This window comes from Muscardinus avellanarius (genome assembly GCF_963383645.1).
Source record: "Muscardinus avellanarius genome assembly, chromosome: 2".
Taxonomy (NCBI): domain Eukaryota; kingdom Metazoa; phylum Chordata; class Mammalia; order Rodentia; family Gliridae; genus Muscardinus; species Muscardinus avellanarius.
In genome coordinates, this window is record NC_137787.1 from 118,033,188 (window position 1) to 118,055,208 (window position 22,021).

Genomic DNA, 22,021 nt, shown 5'->3' on the forward strand with positions numbered 1-22,021 from the left:
AATATGTGAATTATATTAGGGTTTAAATAATAAATCAACTTTTTCTGAGAAAAACCCTACAGGGTCATGATGTATGACTATTTATTTATTTTTGTTTGTGGCACCGGGAATTGAACCCCCAGCCTGATTTTATTTTTTATTTGGAAACAGGGTTCCACTAAGTTGTGGAGGGCCTCGCTATTTTAAGGCTAGCTTCCAACCTGTGGTCCTCCTGTCTTAGCCTCCCCAGTACAGTGATTATAAGTATGCACCACCACGCCCAGCTGACCCTATTTATAAACTGTTGAGTATGACTTAATTATATTTTAAGACCTTTTATGCCTATATTCAAGAGGAGTATAAGTCTGAAATGCTGCTACTGGGATAACATTAGTTTTATAAGATGAATTAGGAAGTTCTCCTTTCTCTTCTAATTTTTGAAAGAATTTGTATAAACTGTTATTTCTTCTTAAAATATAGGCCGATTTCTATCATGAAAGTATCCTGAGTTTTTCTTTATGAAAAAGCTTTTTTTTTTTTTGTACTAGAGATTGAACCTAGACACATTCTCCTGAGGTACACCCCAGCCCTATTTTAATTTTTACTTTGAAACAGGGTTTCACTAAGTTGCCTTGCTAAATTACTGAGGTTGGTCATGAACCCATGATCCTTCTATCTCAGCCTCCCAAGTACTGGGATGATGAGGTGTATACCACCACACTCAGTTCATGAGAAGGCTTTTAATTATAAAATCAAACCCCTGTAATTCAGAGATTTTATACACACACACACACACACACACACACACACACACACACACATATATATATATATATATATATATATATATTTTTTTTTTTTTTTTTTTTTTGGCGGTACTGGGGTTCCTGGAAATCCTTCTACTTCCATGCTACACTCCCAGACCTATTTTTATATTTTTTATTTGGAAACAGGTGGCTTCAAACCTGCGCGATCCTCCTGTCTCCACCTCCCAAGTGCAGGGATTACAAGTGTGCGCCACCACGCCCGGCTTGAGATCCTATTTTTTGCTTCTTAAAGTATAGAAATGCCCAAAAGTAAAACTGAAATGTAATGATGTCTTAATCCATACAGGCTGCTACAGCAAAATGCCATAAAGTGATGACTACAAACAGCAAACATTTCTTCCATACAGTATTGGAGGCTGCAAGGCCAAGATCAAGGCCCGGGCAGTGCTGTGTCTAGGGAGTGCCCATTCCTTACAGATGATTAAAGGGACAAGAGAGCTTCCTCTGGGCTTTTTAGCACCAACCCCATTCTTGAGGGACCACTTCCCCAAAGACCCACCCATGATTAGCACTGCTTTGGGGACGAGGTTTCAACATATACATCTGGAGGCAAAAAATTCAAATCACAGCAAATGATAACAACTATTAAGACTACTGCTACTATCACTATTTGGGTTAAAACTTCCTAAATGCTTATTATGTATCAGGCACTACTTCATTCCTTTACATTTGTTATCTTACTTTATCCTTATGACATATCACAAAGCAGGCATAACCATTATTTTATTTTAAACATAATTAAACTGAGGCTCAGAGAAATAGACTGATTTACCCCAAGTCACAGAGTTGGTAAGCTATAGAATAGAAATGGAATTCTAGAGCCTATACTGTTGTGTTTTATATTTTTTATGTATTATGTCGTATATTTATATTTGGAGAGAAAGGGCAGATAAAAAGCATGAATTCCTAAACTGATCTCATCTCTCTTCAAGGCTTGTGCCTAGGATGAGATGAATAAAGCACATTTTCTCAGAGGAAGACTTTGAAATTCCAGTTGGTAACCTGACAGGCTGGACTTGGGTAAGACAGCCTTGACTTGCCTTCAATAAAGAATTTAAGTTTGAAAGTTAAGAAGGCCCAGGACAAACTTATTTGGAAAGCATGGCTGCCATACCACTCCAGGGGTGACCCTACTCTGTATCCTTCACTAGATCACAGGTAACTCTACCTCATACCTCACTCTTGTTGCTAATAACTCCAAAAAATTTTGCCAAATTAAAAGTACAAGGGTGGTTGGGAATAATGGAAGAATAAAGAAAGACCTAGAATCATAGGCATAATAATGGAAGGAACTAAAAAAGAAAATTACTGGCTTTTCTGGTATAAAAGTGGAAAAATTAGTGACTCAATTTAAAAGAAATGTATCAGAACATCTTTATCCTAATATTTCATCCTGTGACTGCCCCTTCTTAATCAAGCTCAATTTTAATTCATTAAGGAAGGCATTACAAACCATCTTGGATGTGTTTCTTGGTACCATGCTCTGTCTCTTGTCACTTGCTAAATTCTGCATTCTTTTCACTTGACCAGGACTATGTCTATTAAAAGCAACTTACCTTATGCACTGCTTCTGCCTGAGCCTTCAAAATGTTACTCTTGAAGTCAGGAGGAACTCTCAGGGCATTCAATCCTGGGTTCTCAATGACATTATTGAGACATTTTTCAGTCAACTTTACCACTTCCTCCTAGATATTAAAAATATAGAGTAGTCAATACATACTCACATACATACTTATGTGGAAAGCAAAAAGGTTGATTAAAGCCAGGCGTGGTGGCGCATGCTTGTAATCCCTGCGCTTGAGAGGCTGACACAGGAGGATTGCATGGGTTCGAAGCCAGCCTCGGCTACTTAGTGAGGCTTTCAGCAACTTAGCGAGACTCTGTTTCAAAAAAAAAAAAATACATATATATATGTGTATGTCTGGGAGTATAGCCCGGAGGTAGAAAGCCTCTGGGTTCCACCCCTAGTAGCACCAAAAAAAAAAAAAAAGGTTGATTAAAGTTCATATTCAGGCAATCAAGAAATCATGTCATAAGCAGCCATATCCTATTCTAGACATAGATAACTCCTACAGTCATCCACCTGTGGACAGCTCCTGAAATCCAGATGAAATTAATTACAGAAAATATCAAACATTCTCAATATATGATTTAACTCAGGCATCTGCCTCAGATGATACAGGTAGTTAGTTATTCAGTTATTCAAAGACAGGGCCTTAGGCACAATTATTTATAGAGTCCCTACCAAGTCATACTTCATGTCTGTAGCTCAGGAGCTATCACCAGAAAGACTACTGTGTCTGGGATTATACATAACAGAGCCATAAGTCACTCCTAGATAAGACTTCTGAAAAAGGTAAAGCACAAATTCAGTCAGTAAAGACCACCATTCCAACAATGAAAATGAATTACTTTGAGAGGAGATAATTGGGAGGAAGCAGGTTAATAAGCTTAAAAAAAAGAAGCAAATGACCTGCACCACAATTGATATTTTGCTACCTCATTAATAAAAGGCTACTCCCAAGTACAGGATGATGTACTACACCAGTTTTTTAGGTTTTAAAAGATTTAATGAATAAGCTTACTTTTATTTGATGTTTCTCAATCTTCCAACATCTGCCTGAGTGGCAATGGAATATCTAAATTTTTAGTAAGTGATTTTTTTTTTTTAAAACAGGGAACAGTGATTTATTTTTTTATTTTTTTTAAATTTTTTAAATTAATTTATTTTTTAAATTGGTGCATTGTAGTCATATATCAATCACATTGGAGTACAAGACTTGAGAGGATATACAAGCACACATCATCCAATTAGCCCTCCTCCAGCCCCCATCCCATTCCCTCCCCCTCCCTCCATCCCACACTTCTTTGGTGATTTACTTTGATACATTTGTTTATGTACCTCCTGCTTTTTAAAGAGGCTCCGTCCTCCAGTATTACATACCCTCTGATTGGTCACATTAGTTGCTTCACTATAGGGCCCTTTCTATAGCTCAACCTCTTCCTGTTGCCCTTTTCCTCCTAGTTACTGCTGATTAAGAGAAGCGTCTGATTTATATTTTCTGCGATATTTCTCTGTGCATGCTGAGTTGCAAGTACCAATCCCACTCTTGATGGTCCCAGTAGTGGCCTGGCTACTCAGTGGACTGATCCAGACCTCGCTGGCTCAAGCAGCGGCCTTGCCTCATGGGAGGCCCCAGTTCTGGTCTCGCTGGCCCCTGAACCGGTCTAACCCCTAAGCTGGCTTTGGTTCTGGCCTTGGAGGCCGCAGGAGTGAACTTGCCTCACGCCAGGCTCCGATGTAAATGATTTTTTAACTATAACTTAACATGTGATTTTAATATGTAAAAAAGTCTGAAAATAAATTCTTTAGAATATGTCTATGACCTCCTACTCTTCAGAATGGTTCAAATTAGTTGAACAAACTCTTTGTGTCCTTTTTCAATCATGGCTCTTTCAAATGCTTTAACTTTTTTCAGAGACAATTATTCTGAAGACTTGAGATCACTTGTTAATCACTGTTATCTGCACATTGCAGTATTCTCAGAGCAATTGGTCTCTGACATATACAGATATTTCTTTTTCTGCCTGTATTTAAAACTAAAACAAGAAATACTAAGAGTATAAACAGCTATCATCTTTCTGGAAGTTAATTTTGCCAATGTACCACAGGCTTTAAAATTATGCATGTTCTTTGACTAGAAAAGTTGATTATGTGTATTCATTTAAAAGACTAACACAAGCCGGGTGTGGTGGTGCACGCTTGTAATCCCCACGCTTGGAAGGCGGAGACAGGAGGATCACACAGGTTTGAAGCCAGCCTTGCTGGCTTAAGAGACCCTGTTTCCAAATAAAATATAAAATAGGTCTGGGAGTATAGCCTGGAGGTAGAATGGTTCCATCCCCAGTACCACCCCAAAATAAATAAATAAATATATAAACAAAATAAAGACTAACACAGCACTGATCAAGACAGTAAAAACTGCCTAAATACCTAATAGAGGGCTGAGTAAACATGAGAGAAAACATGACTCTTCACTTCTGTGACCAGTTAATCTTACTTAACATAATGTTCTCCAGGTCCATTCATTTTCTGGCAAATGACATAATTTGTTCTTCTTCATTGCTGAGTAGAATTCCATTGTATGTATATCCCACAATTTTGCAATCCATTCCTCAGTTGATGGGAACCTAGGGTTGGTTCCATGACTTGGCTATTATTTCTTGTTTCTTCTTTGTGGTATATTTAAGTATTTTTTCTAGTGTCAGCTTGGAAGTCATGAATTATTTTGGCTTCTACTTATCTTGGAAAGTTTTTATTTCTCTGTCAATTTTGAAAGATATCTTTGCTGGATATAACAGGCTTGGGTGGAAGTCATTTTCTTTCAGGGTTTGAAGGACATCCTACCAGGCCCTCCTGGTTTTAATGATTTGGGTTGAGAAGTCTTGAGTGAATCTTACTGTTTTTCCCCTGAATCTCATCAGTCCTCTTGCTCTAGATGCATTTAAGATTCTCTCTTTGACCTCTATTTAATCTTTTTTTTTTTTGGTGGTACTGGGGTTCCTGGAAGCTCTTCTACCTCCAGGCTACACTTCCAGACCTATTTTTTTTTATATTTTTATTTGGATACAGGATCTCTTAAGCCAGCAAGGCTGGCTTCAAACCTGTGCGATCCTCCTGTCTCCGCCTCCCAAGCAAGGGGATTACAAGCGTGCGCCACCACGCCCGGCTCTATTTAATCATTTTGACTATTATGTAGCATGGAGAAATTCTTTGATCCTTTCGGACTGGGGTTTTGAATGTCTCCTGTACTTAGATGTCCATCACATTTTTCATGTTTTAAAATTTCTCTGATATTATTTCTCTGAAGAGCTTTCTAATTTCCTTGGTTTGTGCTTCAACACCTCCTTCAATGCCTTTAATCCATAGTTCGGTCACTTCATATCCCACATTTCTTGAAAATTGTGGTCATGCTGTCCTACATATTGTTGGCTGTCCAACAATGTATCAGTTTTCATTGAGCTGTCTTCTAATAAACTCTATTTTCCATGTGGTCTAGTCAAAGTCTAAAGAGAGAGCTTACAGAATGGGACGTCTTTTCCATGTACACCTCTGATAGAGGACTAATATCCAGAATATATAAAGAACTTAAAAGACTTAACCCTAAAAACCAAATAACCCAAACAATTAATAGGCAACTGAACTAAATAAACACTTCACAAAAGAAGAAATAAAAATGATAAATATAGAACTGGGTGTGGTGGTGTACAGTTGTAATCCCAGCATTTGGGAGGCTGAGACAGGAAGACTGCAGTTCAAGGACAACCTCAGCTACATAGTGAGGCCCTTTGCAACTCAGTGAGATCCTGTTTCAAAAAAAAATAATAAAAAATAGGGCTGGGGTATACCTCAGAGGTAGAATGCACCTGGGTTCCATCCCAGTACCACAAAAAAGGCAGATATATGAATAAAATGTTAAACATCATTAGCAATCAGAAAGATGCAAAAAGCACAATGAGATTCTATATAACCCCAATTCCATGTAACCCCCATTCAAAAAGTCAAACAACAATAAATGCTGGTGAGGATGATGGGAAACAGGAACTCTTATAAACTGTTGGTGAGACTATAAATCAGCATAGCCACTATAGAGGTGTGTGTAAAAATTTCTCATAAAACTGGGAATGGATCTACGATATGATCCATCTATACTAAACCTGGGTATCTTTCCAAAAGAACTGAAGTCAGAATAAAATAGTGATACATGAATATCCACGTTTATAGCAGCACAATTCACAATAGCTAAATCAGGGAACCAATCTAGGTGTTCATCAACAGAGGAATGGATATAAAATTATAGGATATATACACAATATAATTCTACTCAACAAAATTATGTCATTTGTGGGAAAATGGACAGACTTGCAAAACATTATATTAAGTGAGATTAGCCAGTAAAAAAAAGTGGAAGGTCATATGTTTTCTCTCATTTATATCTCCATCATTTTGTTTAGAACCTTTTTTTCTTTTTAGTGGTACTGGGGATGGAACCCAGGGGCATTCTACCTCAGAGCTACATCCCCAGCTCTATATTTTGTCTGTCTTCCTTCCTTCCTTCATCCTTCCTTCCTTCCTTTCTTTTTTTGTGGGTTTGGGGATGGAACCCAGGGGCATCTGACCTCTGAGCTACACTCCCTGCTCTATTTTTTATTCTTTATTTTGAAAAAGGGTCTCACTACATCACAGAGGGCCTCACTAAATAGCTGAGCCTGTCTGTGAACCATGATCCTCTGGTCTCATCCTCCTAAATGCTGAGATTATAAGCATGTGCCACCATGCCCAGCTTCGATTCTTTAATTCTTTATTTTGAAACAGGGTCTCATTGTATTGCAAAGAACTTCACTAAGTGCTAAGGATCGCCACAAACCCTGATCTTCCTGTCTCAGCCTCCCCAATGCTGGGATTACAAGGATGCAATATCACACCCAGCTTAGGGCCTCTTTTTTTATTCTTATTTAGATCCTCAATTTCTTTCTTTTTTTGGTGGTACTGGGGTTCCTGGAAACACTTCTACCTCCGGGCTATACTCCCCGACCTATTTTTTTTTATACTTTTTATTTGGAAACAGGGTCTCTTAAGCCAGCGCAGCTGGCTTCGAACCTGCACGATCCTCCTGTCTTCGCCTCCCAAGCGCGGGGATTACAAACGTGCACCACCACGCCTGGCCCTCAATTTCTTTATTGATACATTGTCTCATATCCTGTATACTTTCTCTAATTTCAGTTCATAATTTTGGGGACGGGTTACTGGTGATTCTACCTGAGAGCTATACCCCCATCCCTATTTTATTTTTTATTTTGAAACTATGTCTCCCTAAGTTGTAGAGGGCCTCACTAAGTAGCTGAGGCTGGCTTTGAACCTGCAATCCTCCTGTCTCAGCCTCCCAAGTACTTGGATTACAAGTGTGAGCCACCATACTGTACCAGTATTGGGAAGAGGATTCAAAATGTATTAATGAACCAGTATTGGGAAAGATTTTCAATTTCCAAATATATCTTTGGTAGTAAAAGAAGCCAGAAGCTTCGAGGAAAGGGCTGCAGATCTCCAGGTGCCACGGGCAATTAGCAAGGGAATAGAAGAAGCCCAAGAGCCTAGAGCCTTTTTTTTTATTTCTAAAGAGAGGCAAACTTCCTCAAGGATGTGGGGAAATCCCAGACTCCAGACAAGCAATTTAGCACATTTAGTGCTAAAAGGCATGGGGGTCTGGGCTGGAGACAGAGCAGGTCATCTACATATCAAACAACCTGCCTGGAGATATAGTCCAGTTAGAAGACTGGTTACAAAGATACTCTATGTCCAGGAATCTTCAGTGACTTGTTTCAGGTCATTCTACTATGTCACTCCATGGCGTAGTGCTTTATTCTAAGCTCTAGCTTTCCTGCTTTCTTTCTTTTCTTTCTTTCTTTCTTTCTTTCTTTCTTTCTTTCTTTCTTTCTTTCTTTCTTTCTTTCTTTCTTTGTGTGATACTGGGATTCCTGGCTACCTCTGGGCTACACTCCCAGACCTATTTTATATTTTTTTATTTGGAAACAGGGTCTCTTAAGTCAGCGAGGCTGGCTCCAAACCAGCGCGATCCTCCTGTCTCCACCTCCCATGCGCGGGGATTACAAGCGTGCGCCACCACGCCTGGCTAGCTTTCCTGCTTTCTAATGGTGCTATAACAGTTACAACCTGTATTTATCTTTGTAATAATAAACTCATTTAAATCTTCAGCAAGAGTCCGGACTAGTGTCCATCGGTCATAAATCTGGACAAGAACCCGCGGTTTATGGGAAAAATCTCCGGAAGCCTAATAGAGGTCCCCAGGGACAGTTCTCCCAAATGATAACAAATCAAACTGTAATACATACCAGGCTTTTCTGATTTCATTTCAAAGGTCTTTGATCATATTTAAAATAAAAATTTTGATTCTCCTATTTTCTGCAGTTCAGTATTGGTGATCTGCACTGTTGTAGAGTTGTGGGAGTTTATTGTTTCTTTGTTGCTCTTCATTCTCATGTTTTAGGATTCATATGTTTGTATCTCTGTTGTGATGGTATCCTCTTCTTTGTGTGGAAGTCTTTTGTCTATTTGCTATCCTTTTATAAGTCCTTTGAAGGGGGCATATATTTGCCTCAAAAATCTGTCTCATTAGCCAGACATGATGGCACATACCTGTAATCTCAGAACTTGAGAGACTGAAACAGGAGGACCCTAAAGTTCAAGAACAGTCTCAACAAATAGACTCTCATCAACCCAGTGAGACCCAAATTCAAAACAAAATACGGCTGGGAGTGTAACTTAGAAGTCGAATGCCTCTGGGCTCAACCCCAAATACCACACAAAAAAGAATCTGTCTCATATATTCAGAATTTTGAGTTAGGCCCCCCAAACCTCTCTAGCAGTATATAGTACTTAGCAGTATAGTCAAGCTGCAGTGTGACACTGGCCACAGGCCTCCATGCTCACTGGATCCAAACTCAGCAGGATCAGAGATTATAACATTCTGAGCCTGTGGCCTGACTGGCTGAGCTTTCATGCTGCAGGGACATCACTACTATTCTGCTGGCTGCTATCACATTTTCGTGTGGACTTCTGTGCCTCCATCATCCATACTTCCATCATCCAGAAATTATGTTCTGAGCCTGTGGCCTGGCTGGCTGAGCTTTAGCATACCAGGGACAGTACTGGTGCTCTGATGGTTGTGATCACATAAAATACTATTAGCTTTGGCCTTTATGCTCACTTGGCCCAAACTCTGCTGAAGGACAAATGGCAATCCTAGTTGGCAGTGTGGCTGTCTGCAGTGCCCCAGAGACACTGCTGCTGCTCTGCCTGCTGTGATCATGTGAAGTCCTGCTGGTCATCTGCCTCCCTGCTAGTGGGCTCAAACTCTGTCAGGGAACTTGTTCAAACAAGTCTAGTGCATGGGTGGTGACTTATTTTACCCCAGGGACAGCTTCGATCACATGAGACCTTGCTGGTCACCAGATGTGTAGTTGTGGAGCCCAAACCATTGGGTGTAAATTTACAGCTTTCTGAGACTGTGGCATTGTTGCCTGAGTTATTTCTCCCCAAAGGCTCCACTGCTGATGACCCTGCGGTGATTGCTGGAAACCCCACAGAGGCAGGGAAGACTACTGACTATCCCTAGGAACTATCTGCCAATTCGGTGTCTATTGTGTCTAACTACAACACCTGCCCCTGCCTCCACAGGGTGGTTCTGCAAACTCACGGACCATGATTGTTGCCATGGGAGTCCCTGCAGCCATGCAGGCTCCAGCTGGGACGGTTTGTAAACTCATGGCTTTAATAAGCCTGATTGTAGCCACATGGTGCTTTGAAGGAAGGATCTGTAGTATAGTTTCTCAGTTCTAACAAGTTCAGGGTGGCCGTAGGAGTTCACTGGGCAGTCTGATGTGTGGTATGGAATTTGCTGTGGTCTTGATGTGACTGGTTGTTGTAAGTTATAAGTTGTTATAAGTTATGTCACTTGCATCCCTGCAAGAAAGGTCTGTAATTTCTTAGGTCCAACAAGTTTACCTGTAGCTGTAAGAGTTTGCCAGGTGATCTGGCTGGGTGGGCTGGAGGTTCGTGGTTTTGAGCATGGAAAGAATAATGTGATTGCTTTTTTGTGTTGGTGATAAGGTAGAATAGAAGAAATAAAATTTAAGTAGAAAGGAGACAGATTATCCGGGTGTAGTGGCACACACTTGTAATCCCAGTACTTGGGAGGCTCAGACAGAAGGACTTACAGGTTCACAGAGAGCCTCAGCTATTTGGTAAAACCCTCCACAACTTCGTGAGACCCTGTTTCAAAATAAAAAGTAAAGCACTGGTGGTGTAGTGGTGAGCATAGCTGCCTTCTAAAATAAAGAATAAAAAATAGGGCCGGGGATAAAGTTCAAAGGTAGTATAACTCTGAGTTCAAAGCCCAGTACCACAAAAAAAAGAGAGAAAGAGAGAAAGGAAAGAAGGAAGGAAGAAATGACTTCTCCAAAGATGACAGAACACTGCAAATCAGCTATTCCCCTTTCCTCTGTAATACTGAAAAAAAAAGTCAACTTGACCTCATTATTGGTTGTCTATAAATTTAAAAAAAGGATACCTTTACATCATTACTTAAAACTTACTATTTTATTTAAGGGAGACTTCTGATAGCTGATTATTAATTATAAAATTTCTATCTCATTCAATTTATTTTAGTTACTTTAGTTACCTCCAGATACACCCTGCCCTTTTTATTTTTATTTATTTATTTTTTTGTGGTACTGGGGATAGAACCCAGGGGCTTTTCTACTCCAGGCTATACTCCCAGACATCTTTTATATTTTATTTGGAAATAGGGTCTCACTAAACTTATCTCGAGCAAAATAATTAGTAATTAAGTTGTTGAGAGCCTTACTGAGTAGCTGAGGCTAGCATGTGCCACCACGCCCGGCCACTTGCCCTTTTTATTTTAAAATAGGGTCCTAATAAGTTGATGAGACTGGACTCAAACCTGTGATCATTCTGTCTCGGCTTCCCAACTACAAGTGTGTGTCGTCATACTCAGATGACCTTACAATTCTTAATGTTGCTGTACACCTTTCCTCTTTCCCTCCTAAACATATATAACTTTCATTTTTTTTTTAATGAGAAAAAAGGTCTGTGAGAGCTCAGCATAGATATTATTTTCCAGCAAAGGAAAAGAGAAAGTATTCTCTAAAAAAAAAAAAAAGATTTCTGGGAGCTCTGGGGATGTGTAATCTGAATACCTGGTTGTTGACATTAACATCAGTGTTGGATCGAGGGGGTGGCAAAGGACTCTTTTCCATTTCAAGCTGTTTGAACTTCTCTGAGGCATCTTTCAATGCTGGGGGAAAAAAAGGTAAAATTGCCTGTCAGTCTACCAAACCGTCACCACTGTGTGAGGGCAAAGATTTAAGTTTGGTTTTTTCTCAACACTCACTAAAACCAACTAAAAGTAATAATCCAGAAAAGCACAAATATATATTCTTTCACAACCAGGTAACTCCACTAAGAGTTAATCCTACATATTAATCCTAAGTACATTGTCTATGTCTGTACCACTCCTAAAAGGCAACTGCATGTGGACTTTCAATAGCACGTGCTCTTAAGAGTTTATCCAGCCAAGAGACCTGCAGCACAGTCCTCTTTCTTTTCTTTTTTTGTGGTACTGGGGTTCCTGGGAACCCTTCTACCTCCGGGCTACATTCCCAGACCCATTTTTATATTTTTATTTGGAAATAGGGTCTCTTAAGCCAGCAAGGCTGGCTTCTAACCTATATGATCCTCCTGTCTCTGCCTCCCAAGCATGGGGATTACAAGCGCATGCCACCACACCCAGCATAGTCCTCTTTCTTATCTCTTTTACCCTTAACTCAAGCTCACGTCTAACCTCAGTACTATACTGTCTTCATTCCCTGACTATAAACTGTCTGAAACTAAACTTATCTTAAGCAAAATGATTAACTCATTAATTAATTCAACATATTCTATATTGGTACTATCAGGTATGATGCAGGATAAGTATTTTGTCTTTATAATATTCTTTACAAATGTATTTTGCATATATTTGTAATATATGCAAATATTACAAATGAAGTTCTTTACTGAAAAGATAAAATGTTAAATATAATTTACCTTTAAGTAAACTCTATTTAAATTAACCACCCTGAAACAATTTCATGTTGCAGAAATAAATTTGATGTGAATTTAAATTTTTATATTATCACTTAACAAAAAAGTTGCTGAATACTTAATAACTTCTATATAAACAGATAGGATAAGAAGGGAAAAACTATGAAATCATGTTCAAAAGGATCTCCTAAAAGTACCCATCAGTTAACCCAGTGGATTCTCTCCCTGTATGCACATAAGAATCAGATGGAAAGCCTTTAAGAAATACTTATTCCCAGGGTTCATTCTACAAGATTCTGGTAGTGAAAGTTTTTAAAACTCTCCAGGTGATTTTTACGTACAATTAAAGCCACAAGTTACAAATTCACGGCTGGTGTATTCAGAAGCTTTCCTACTGATTTACTTAATTCCCGTTTCTGGTTTTGTCAGACATCAAAATCTTAAGTTCTCTTAAGTCAAAAAGGTAGGAAACCATGTAACTATTCTAACAAATTTAAAAATTCAACTGCTACATAAAATGTTTTTGGAGGAACTGATTTAATACCTCACTTTGAAGGAAGATAAAATAAAAAGAAATGTCACTGATGTATTACAGGGCATTTACTTACTCCCAATTTCAACTTCAGGTTCCTCTAGTCCCATCTGCCTCACAGCTGCATTCATGTTATCCAGTGTTGGAGGTGTGTCTACAGTATCTGATGTCCCAATCACATCACCAGTAGTTGTTTCCAAGAAGCCTGGGCTGTCTAGCAAATCGGTACTCAGAGGCAAACTGTAAAGGTAATAGAAAACTTACTCAGACCAAGAAATGTGTCATGAAATGAATTTAAAGTACCAACAAAGCCGGGCATGGTGGCCCACGCTTGTAATCCCAGCAATTGGGAGGCTGAGACTGGAGGATCGTGGTTCACGCACAGCCTCAGCTACTTAGTGAGGCCCTTTGCAACTCAGTGAGACCCTGTTTCAAAATAAAGAATAAAAAATAGGTCTGGGGGTGTAGCTCGGAGGTAGAATGTCTCTGGGTTTCATACCAAGTACTATAAAAATAAATAAATAAATAAAAATAAAGTATCAACAAGAAAAATCATTGCTGAGAAAAGATTCTTAAGAAAGTTTTATTGAACTGGCTTTACTTATATCTCAAAACTCTGTGGGCAAAACACGTCTAGCCAACATGAAATAAAAGGAACTGTGTTAAACTGGGCATGGTGGTGCATGCTAGTAATCACAGTACTTGGGAAGCTGAGACAGGAGGATCACAGGTTCACAGCTAGCCTCAGCTACTTAGTGAAGCCCTCCTCCTCCGGTCTCAGCCTTCCGAATGCTGGGATTATAAGCATGTGGCACCACACCTGGCTTATTCTTTATTTTGAAACAGGCTCACTGGTTTGCAAAGGGCTTAAGTAGCTGAGGTTGGCCGTGAACCCATACCCTCCTGTCTCAGCTCTATTTCAAAATAAAAAATAAAAAGCCTCAAGTGTGTAGCTCAGAAGTAGAATGTCCCTGCATCCAATCCCTAACACCACTAAAATACACACACACACACACACACACACACACTCACACTCTCTTTCTCTCTCTCTCAAATCTCAGCATATATGCCTAATAGAAATTAAAAAAAAATACATCCACACAAAAACGTGTATGTAGATGAATGTTCATGGCAGCATTATCTCTAACAGTCAAACATGGAAACAACCCAAATGCCCATCAACTGATGAATGGATATAATGTGATCTATCCATAGATTATTCAACAATAAAAAGGAATAAAATATTGATAGATGCTACAACATTTTTTGGATGATCCTTGAAAACAATCCCAACAAGAAAGGGGAACCTGTCACAAAATACCATACACTGTATGATTCCCTTTGTATGAAATGTCCCAAATATGCAAATCCATGGATTGAAAGTAGACTTGTAGTTGTCAAGGGCTGGAGAAGAGGTCAGGGAGAAATGGGAATTAGCTACTCTGATACAAAGCCTGAAATTATATTCCATAAGTGCTTCCTTGACATCATATGCCTCACAGGAACCCAAAGGCTTAACACAGCTTTTCTGCTCTCATGAGACAGGACCTTCCCTTGTGGAAAGGCTCCATACCTGGCCAGTTCCACTTTCAACTGTGCCAGATGCACACTACCAAGACCTAAACCTAATTTCACTTCTCTGCCAGCCTAGGACATTATTCAAACAAGTCAATAACACCTGAATAAACACATAAAAGCAAAGAAACTTAATTAGTAATTAAAAATCTTCCGCCAGGGTGGTGGCATAGCATTCAGGAGGCTGAGACCGGAGGCTCGCAGTTTGTGGACAGCCCCAGGTACTTAGCGAGGCCCTTCACAACTTAGTGAGACCCTATTTCAAAATTAAAAGGACTAAAAAATAGGGCTGGGAGTGTAACTTGGGAGTACAATGTCCTTGGGTTCTCCCCAGTACCACAAAAAAGAAAAAGAAAAAGAAAAATCTTCTCACAGACAGGTCCAGGCCCAAATGATTTCCCTGGTCAATTCTACCAGTTATGTAAAAGAAGATACAGTACCAATCTTCAACAAATTATTTCAGAAATTGATTCTATACAGCCATTATCACTATAACAAAGACGTAACAATAAAGCAAGCAATGAAAAGGACCACCGTAACCCAGTGGGATTTATCCTAGGAGTCTAAGAGTCTAAAGCTGGTTTAACATCTCCAAATCAATTAATACATCATACTAAAAAAGCAAAACTCAGAGATGAAGAAAAAGCACCTGACAAAATTTTAAAATGTTGATATACACCAGGCATGGTGGCGCACGCTTGTAATCCCCGCACTTGGGAGGTGGAGACAGGAGGACTGCGCAGGTTTGAAGCCAGCCTTACTGGCTTAAGAGACCCTGTTTTCAAATTAAAATATAAAAATGGGTCTGGGAGTATAGCCCGGAGGTAGAAGGGTTTCCAGGAACCCTAGTACCACCAAAATTAAAAAAAAAAAGTTGATGACAGTAACTTTCAACAAACTAGAAACAAAAAGAAACATCCTTAATCTGATTTTAAAAACCCCACTAATGTCACATTTAATGATGAAAGACAAATGCTTTCCCTGTTAAGTCGGAAGTAAGATGAGGATGTCCAAACTCACCATATCTATTCAGAATTGTACTGGCGGTTCCCACCAGTGCAACAATATGTTAAAAAGAAAAGAAAGAGACATAGATGAAAAGTCTCCAGACTGAAAAGAAAGTCACATATGACAGAACCCTGTGTGCAGAAAATCCAACCAAAATCCACAAAACACTACTAGACAAGTTCCACAAGCTTGTGTGATACATGCTCAATATACAAAATCAACTGCATATCTACAAACTAGTGATGAGCAACATGTAATTCAAACTAAGAAAACAAATCTAGCTGGGCCTGGTGGTACATGCCTGTAATTCCAGTACTTGGGAGGCTGAGACATGAGGACTGCAGGTGTGGCCAGCCTCAGCAATTTATTGAGATCTGCAACTTAGCAAGACCGTTTCAAAAGAAAAAATAAAATAGGGCTAGCGGTGTAGCTCAGAGGTAGAATGCCACAGGGTTTGAGCTTCAGTAACACTAACACATACGCAGGCACGCACGCAGGCACTCCAGGAGTGGTGGCGTATGCTTATAATCTCAGCATTTGGGAAGCTGAGACAGGAGGATCACAGTTTGCAGCCAACCTCAGCTATTTAGTGAGACTCTCTAACTCAGTGAGACCCTGTTTCAAAATAAAGAAAAAAACTTCCAGCCAAGATGGCGGTGGCGACGGTTGGCAGCAGCCAAATAGGACTTGTATTCCTCTGAGAAACCCTGGACAACAGATTTTGGTTTCATATCTGACTGGGACAACATACAGAGACATTTCCAGTCATGACTTCCTATCAAAAATATGAGAAGAGATGGACCAAGATGGTGGTAGCAGCCAGTATTTGGGAGAGGCAGACAGATTCAATCTAATCCACCTTGAACTGTTGAAGAAATCTCCCCAAAAGTAGACTGCTCTTGCCCCATATGCTTAGGAATTCTGGACAACATACTATGTAAGAAAAATGTTTGGGGTGCGATAGAGGGAGCCTCACATGGCCGGGCCAGGCCCGCTGCACTGCCCATCCCGGGAGGCCTCAGCACTCATAGCCGCCGCACTCCTCTATGCAGCACTGGGGACCATGGTGCACTTGGTGCAACAGATCCCGCTCTCCATGGTAAAGCTGTGGAACTCTGCCTACGGAGGGGAGACAAAATTCATTGCTGCTAGGTATTTGGGCTCCCAGCTCTTGCAAAAGACAAGTACTATTTTCACCTATTTAAAAAAAAAAAAAATTGGAAGAAGAAATGGGAACCTCTGTTAGACGCCTTGATTTGCCCACAATGAAGGAGATCAGAGCCTGCCACACAGCAAGGCCAGTCTCGGGACCAGCGAGGCTGGGATCAGGGACAGCAAGGCCTGAACGAAGCCTACTGAGCAGAAAGGCCAGGACCAAGGACTACGAGGCTGGGGCCTGGGCCTGGTGAGTGGCAAGGCCGGTGAGGGGCCCTGCTGCACAGCAAGGGGCCAGTGGGTCCCTGCAATCATGCAGTCAGGAAGCTCTTGAAGCTGCCGCTGCTTCACCCAATCTCCCAGAAGATTCCCAAATCCAACTGGCCTCTATTAAAAAATTGGGTGTGAGTGGATTATCTCGTCAAAATCACTCACCTTCTGGCAGTCATGATTTCAGCAAATGGGAATCAGTGTGGAAAATAAAAGGACTTCCAAGGAAGAGATAAACTATAATTGATCAGATGTATCTATGTTCATAGCTACACAATTCATCATTCCCAAACTATGGAACCAGCCAAGATGTCCATCAACAGATGAGTGGATTAAAAACCTATGGGATAGGGTGTATTCATTCGAGTCACCCCTCCATGCCAGTCTGGTATGGAGCTGTACCTATCCTCTGTATTTCTATCTTTTAATAAACTTCTTTAAATCTTCGAAAAAAAAAAAAAAAAAACAAACTATGGGATAGCTGGGCGTGGTGGTGCACGCTTGTAATCCCCGTGCTTGGGAGGCAGGGACAGGAGGATTGCTCAGGTTCAAAGCCAGCCTTGCTGGCTTAAGAGACCCTGTTTCGAAAAAAAAAAAAAAATAGGTCTGGGAGTATAGCCCAGAGGTAAAAGGGTTTCCAGAAACCCCAGTACCACCAAAAAAACAAAAACAAAAACAAAAACAACAACAACAACAACAACAACAACAACAAAAACTATGGGATAAGTACACAGTAGAATTTTACCCAGCTATAAAGGAGAACAAAATTATGGCAACTACAGGGAAATGTCACACACACACACACACACACACACACACATCAGATGCTTTCCCTAATATACAAAAACTAGGAAGAACTCTAGATGAAGAAGGGACCCTATAAAGGAGCAATTAAGGTGACCTGAGGGGAAGGGAGGGGGAAGATGGAAACTCTTTAAAGCACATGATCTACTTAAATATATCAAAGCCAATCACCACATCTAGCATGGGAAGGAGGGAGGGGGAAGGAATGGGATGGGGATTGGATAAGGGCTAATTGGGTGATGTGGGCATGCATATCTCCACAAGTTTTTTTTTATTCCATCACGACTACAATGCACCAATAAAAATATATTAAAAAAATAAAAAAAGCCGGGCGTGGTGGCGCACGCTTGTAATCCCCACGCTTGGGAGGCAGAGACAGGAGGATCGCGCAGGTTTGAAGCCAGCTGTGCGCGCTGGCTTAGGAGACCCTGTTTCCAAATAAAAATGTAAAAATAGGTCTGGGAGTGTAGCCCGGAGGTAGAAGGGCTTCCAGGAACCCCAGTACCACCAAAAAAAAAAAAAAAAGTAAAAAAAAAAAAAAAAAAGAATAAAAAATAGGGCAGGGGGAATAAAAAATAAAATAAAAAATAAAATAAAAAATAAAATAAAAAATAAAATAAAAAATAGCTCAGGTGGAATGTCCCTGAGTTCTATTCCCAGTACCACACACACACACACACACACACACACACACACACACAAAGATAAAAGAAAAAAAAAAAAAGAAGAGAAAAGAAAGAAAAGCCAGGTATGGTGGTGCACATTTGTAATCCCAGTACTTGGGACGCTTAAGAGGATCGCAGGTTCGAGGCCAGCCTCAGCTACTTAGTGAGGCTCTCCACAACTTAGTAAAACCATGTTTCAAAATAGAGAATAAAATTAGGGCTGCAGGTGTAGTTTGGATGTACAATGCCTCTGGGTTCCATTCCCAGTATCACAAAAAAAAAAAAAAAAGGAAAAGGAAGTGAAAACAAATCCATTCACAATAGCATCAACAATACAAATTAAAGAGTAAATTTAATAAAAGGACTTGTACCCTGGAAACTAAAAGATCTAAATAAGACATTTAATGTTCATGGATGCTGGGCATGCTGGTGCATACTTGTAATCCCTGTGCTTGGGATGCTGAGACAGGAGGATCATACAGGTTCAAAGGCAGCCTCAGTTACTTAGTGAGGCTGTCAGCAACCTAATGAGACCCTGTTTCCAAATAAAATTTTGATTTTGGATTAGGTAGAGTATTCACAGGACTAACAAACACCAAAGGTACATCCGTTAAAAAAATATTTTGGATATGTTGGACTTCATCACAATTAAAAATGTTTGAGCCTGGTGTGGTGGCACACGTCTGTAATCCCAGTACTTGGGAGGCTGAGATAGGATGATCACAGGTTCAAGGACAGCCTCAACAAGTAGTGACAATTAGTTAAGACTCTCATCAACCTAGCAAGACCTGGTTTCAAAAAATAAAATAAAATAGGGCTGGGGGTGTAGCTCAGAGGTTGAATGCCCCTGGGTTCAATCCCCGGTACCACAAAAGAAAAAGTTTAAGCTTCAAGAACTGTGTGAAAATGAAAGAAGCCATAGACTGGGATAAAAGTTGTACAAATCATGTTTCTGAGAAGGGAGAGTATTTAAAACATGAAGAACTGTTAATACTATAGTAAAAAGATGACTCATGTTAAAATAGGCAAAAGGTCTGACCAAACATTTCTCCAGAGACAATACTCAAGTAGTTGATGAACATACAACTATAATGTTAATAACTCAACATTATTTACCCTCAGGAAAGCACAAACCAAAACCACAATGAGATACCACCATACACAAACTGCAATGGCTAAATAAAAACAGAAAGATAAACAATAACAAGTGTAGGCAACGTTGTGGAGACACTGAGACCCTCATATGTTTCCATTCTAAAAAGACAGTTTGCACATTTCTTGAAAAATTACATATACATTTATCATACAACTCAGCAATTTTTCTTCTAGGGTTCTATCCAAGAAATACTATAACTTGTGTCTATAAAAATATGAACAGCTGAGTATAGTTGTACACAACTGTAATCCCAGCAATTGGGAGACTGAGACAGGAGGATTTCTCAAGTTCAAAGCAAGCCTCAGCAATTCAGCAAAATCTTGTCTCAAATTTAAAAAGGGTTGGGGATGTAGCTTAGTGGTGAAGTGCCCTGTGTTAAATCACCAGTACAGGAAGGAAGCAAGAAAGGGCAGGGGGGCTCGGATATAGCTCAGTGGTAGAGTACCCCTAGGCCCAATCCCCAGGATCAGCACAAAAAAATAAAATGTGTACAAATGTTCACAGCAGTATTCATAATAACCCAAACATGGAAACAATCCAAATTTCTACCAAATGGTGCATAGCTAAGCAGTGTGCAGGACAACCATACAATGTACTATCAAATACTATCAACCATCAAAAAAACAAAGCAGCACTCATGGATGAATTTACAAACATTACACTAGGTGAGAGAAGCCAGACACAGAAATCTGTACACTCTATGTATCCACTTACATTTCTACCAAAGGAAATCTATAAGGAAGAAAATAGATCACTGGTTTCCTGAAAGGGTGGAGAAAAGAAGATGACTTACCTGTAAAACAGCATGAGGAAAGTTTTTAGGAATGATGAAAATGTTCTAAAACTGTACCGTGATGACTGCACAACTGTATACATTTATAAAAAATCACAAAATCGTACACAACAAATTTTGAGGTATGTAAACATATAACTCCATAAAGTTATTTCTTTTTTTTGGTGGTACTGGGGTGGAACCCAGAGGCTTTCTACCTCCGGGCTATAGTCCCAGATCTATTTTCTATTTTATTTGGAAACAGGGTCTCACTAAGTTGCTGAGAGCCTCACTAAGTAGCTGAGGCTGGCTTCGAACCTGTGTGATCCTCCTGTCTCAGCCTCCCAAGCGCAGGGAATACAAGTGTGAGCCACCACGCCCGGCCTAAGTTATTTCTTTAAAAAAAAAAACAAAAAAACCTGAGCCAGGCGTGGTGGCGCACGCTTGTAATCCCAGCATTTGGGAGGCTGAGACCAGAGGATCGCAGTTCACGGACAGCTTCAGCTACTTAGTGAAGCCCTCCACAACTTAGTGAGACCCTGTTTCAAACATAAAGAATAAAACATAGGGCAGAGGGTGTAGCTTGGAGGTCAAATGCCTCTGGGTTCCGTCCCCAGACCTGCAAAAACAAAACAAAACAAACAAACAAAAACCTTCCTGAATTAGAAACCTATTACCCAATGTATTGTACTTTAACAAACTCTTTTCCAACTTTCTTTTTCCTCCCTACCTTCTTGCATGGTGATGGGGATTAAACCTGGGGCCTTACATATGGTAGGCAAGAGGTCTACCACTGAGCTGAATTCTCAACTCTTAATAGTTTTGGTTTTGTGTTTTGAGACAGGTCTCACTGTTGTGAAGGCTGTCATCAAACTTGGGATCCTCTTGGCTCCACCTACATGTGTGTCACTGCTGCAAGTTTTTTTTTAGAATAAGACTTGATATTTAATTTTGCTGATCTAACATTGAGTCACAGCACACAAACTTCCTATTTGGAAGGTTCCAGAGGAATGAGGACCTTATTTCAATATCGTGTGTCTCAGATGGAAGTCAAAAATAACAGTTTAGGCCGAGCGTGGAGGTGCACGTCTGTAATCCCAGCGCTTGGGAGGCGGAGACAGGAGGATTGCACAGGTTTGAAGCCAGCCTCGCTGGCTTAAGAAACCCTGTTTCCAAATAAAAATAATATAGAATAGGTCTGGGAGTGTAGCCCAGAGGTAGAAGGGTTCCTTACCCAGTACCACCAAAGGGGGGAAAAAAAAAACAATTTAGGGGGGAGGAGAAATTATCAAGAGACAGCAAGAACAAATAAAGGGAATCTTACAGGAAGCCAGGAATCCCAGTTCTGCCTCTAGTCACTTAGCTGTGGAACTCTTGACCTTGGCTTTCAAAACGTGGTCTATGGAGTTGAGCTACTTTTAAGTAGAGGTGTGGAAAAGGCAGTGGTAGAGCTTTGCTCTTCCCATGATGATTTCTTTCTTGAGCTTTCATTTGGATTTTTGCCAGGTAGACTAATTTATTTTATTAATTTACTTATTGTGGTACTGGAGATTAAATCCAAAGGCATTCTACCTACAAGCTACATCCCAAGTCCT

At 40.1% G+C, this 22,021-nt stretch overlaps 1 protein-coding gene across 1 annotated transcript in view; it reads right to left on the bottom strand.

The window, feature by feature from the left end:
- EPB41L5 (erythrocyte membrane protein band 4.1 like 5) overlaps positions 1-22,021 on the bottom strand; it is a gene marked incomplete at both ends in the record, with an annotated part of 134,240 nt that overhangs the window by 33,305 nt on the left and 78,914 nt on the right. Inside the window, 3 exons of the mRNA XM_080688965.1 lie at positions 2,363-2,491; positions 11,604-11,701; positions 13,098-13,261. Coding sequence (XP_080545091.1) covers positions 2,363-2,491; positions 11,604-11,701; positions 13,098-13,261 — 391 coding nt within the window. The remainder of the gene's footprint in view (positions 1-2,362; positions 2,492-11,603; positions 11,702-13,097; positions 13,262-22,021) is intronic.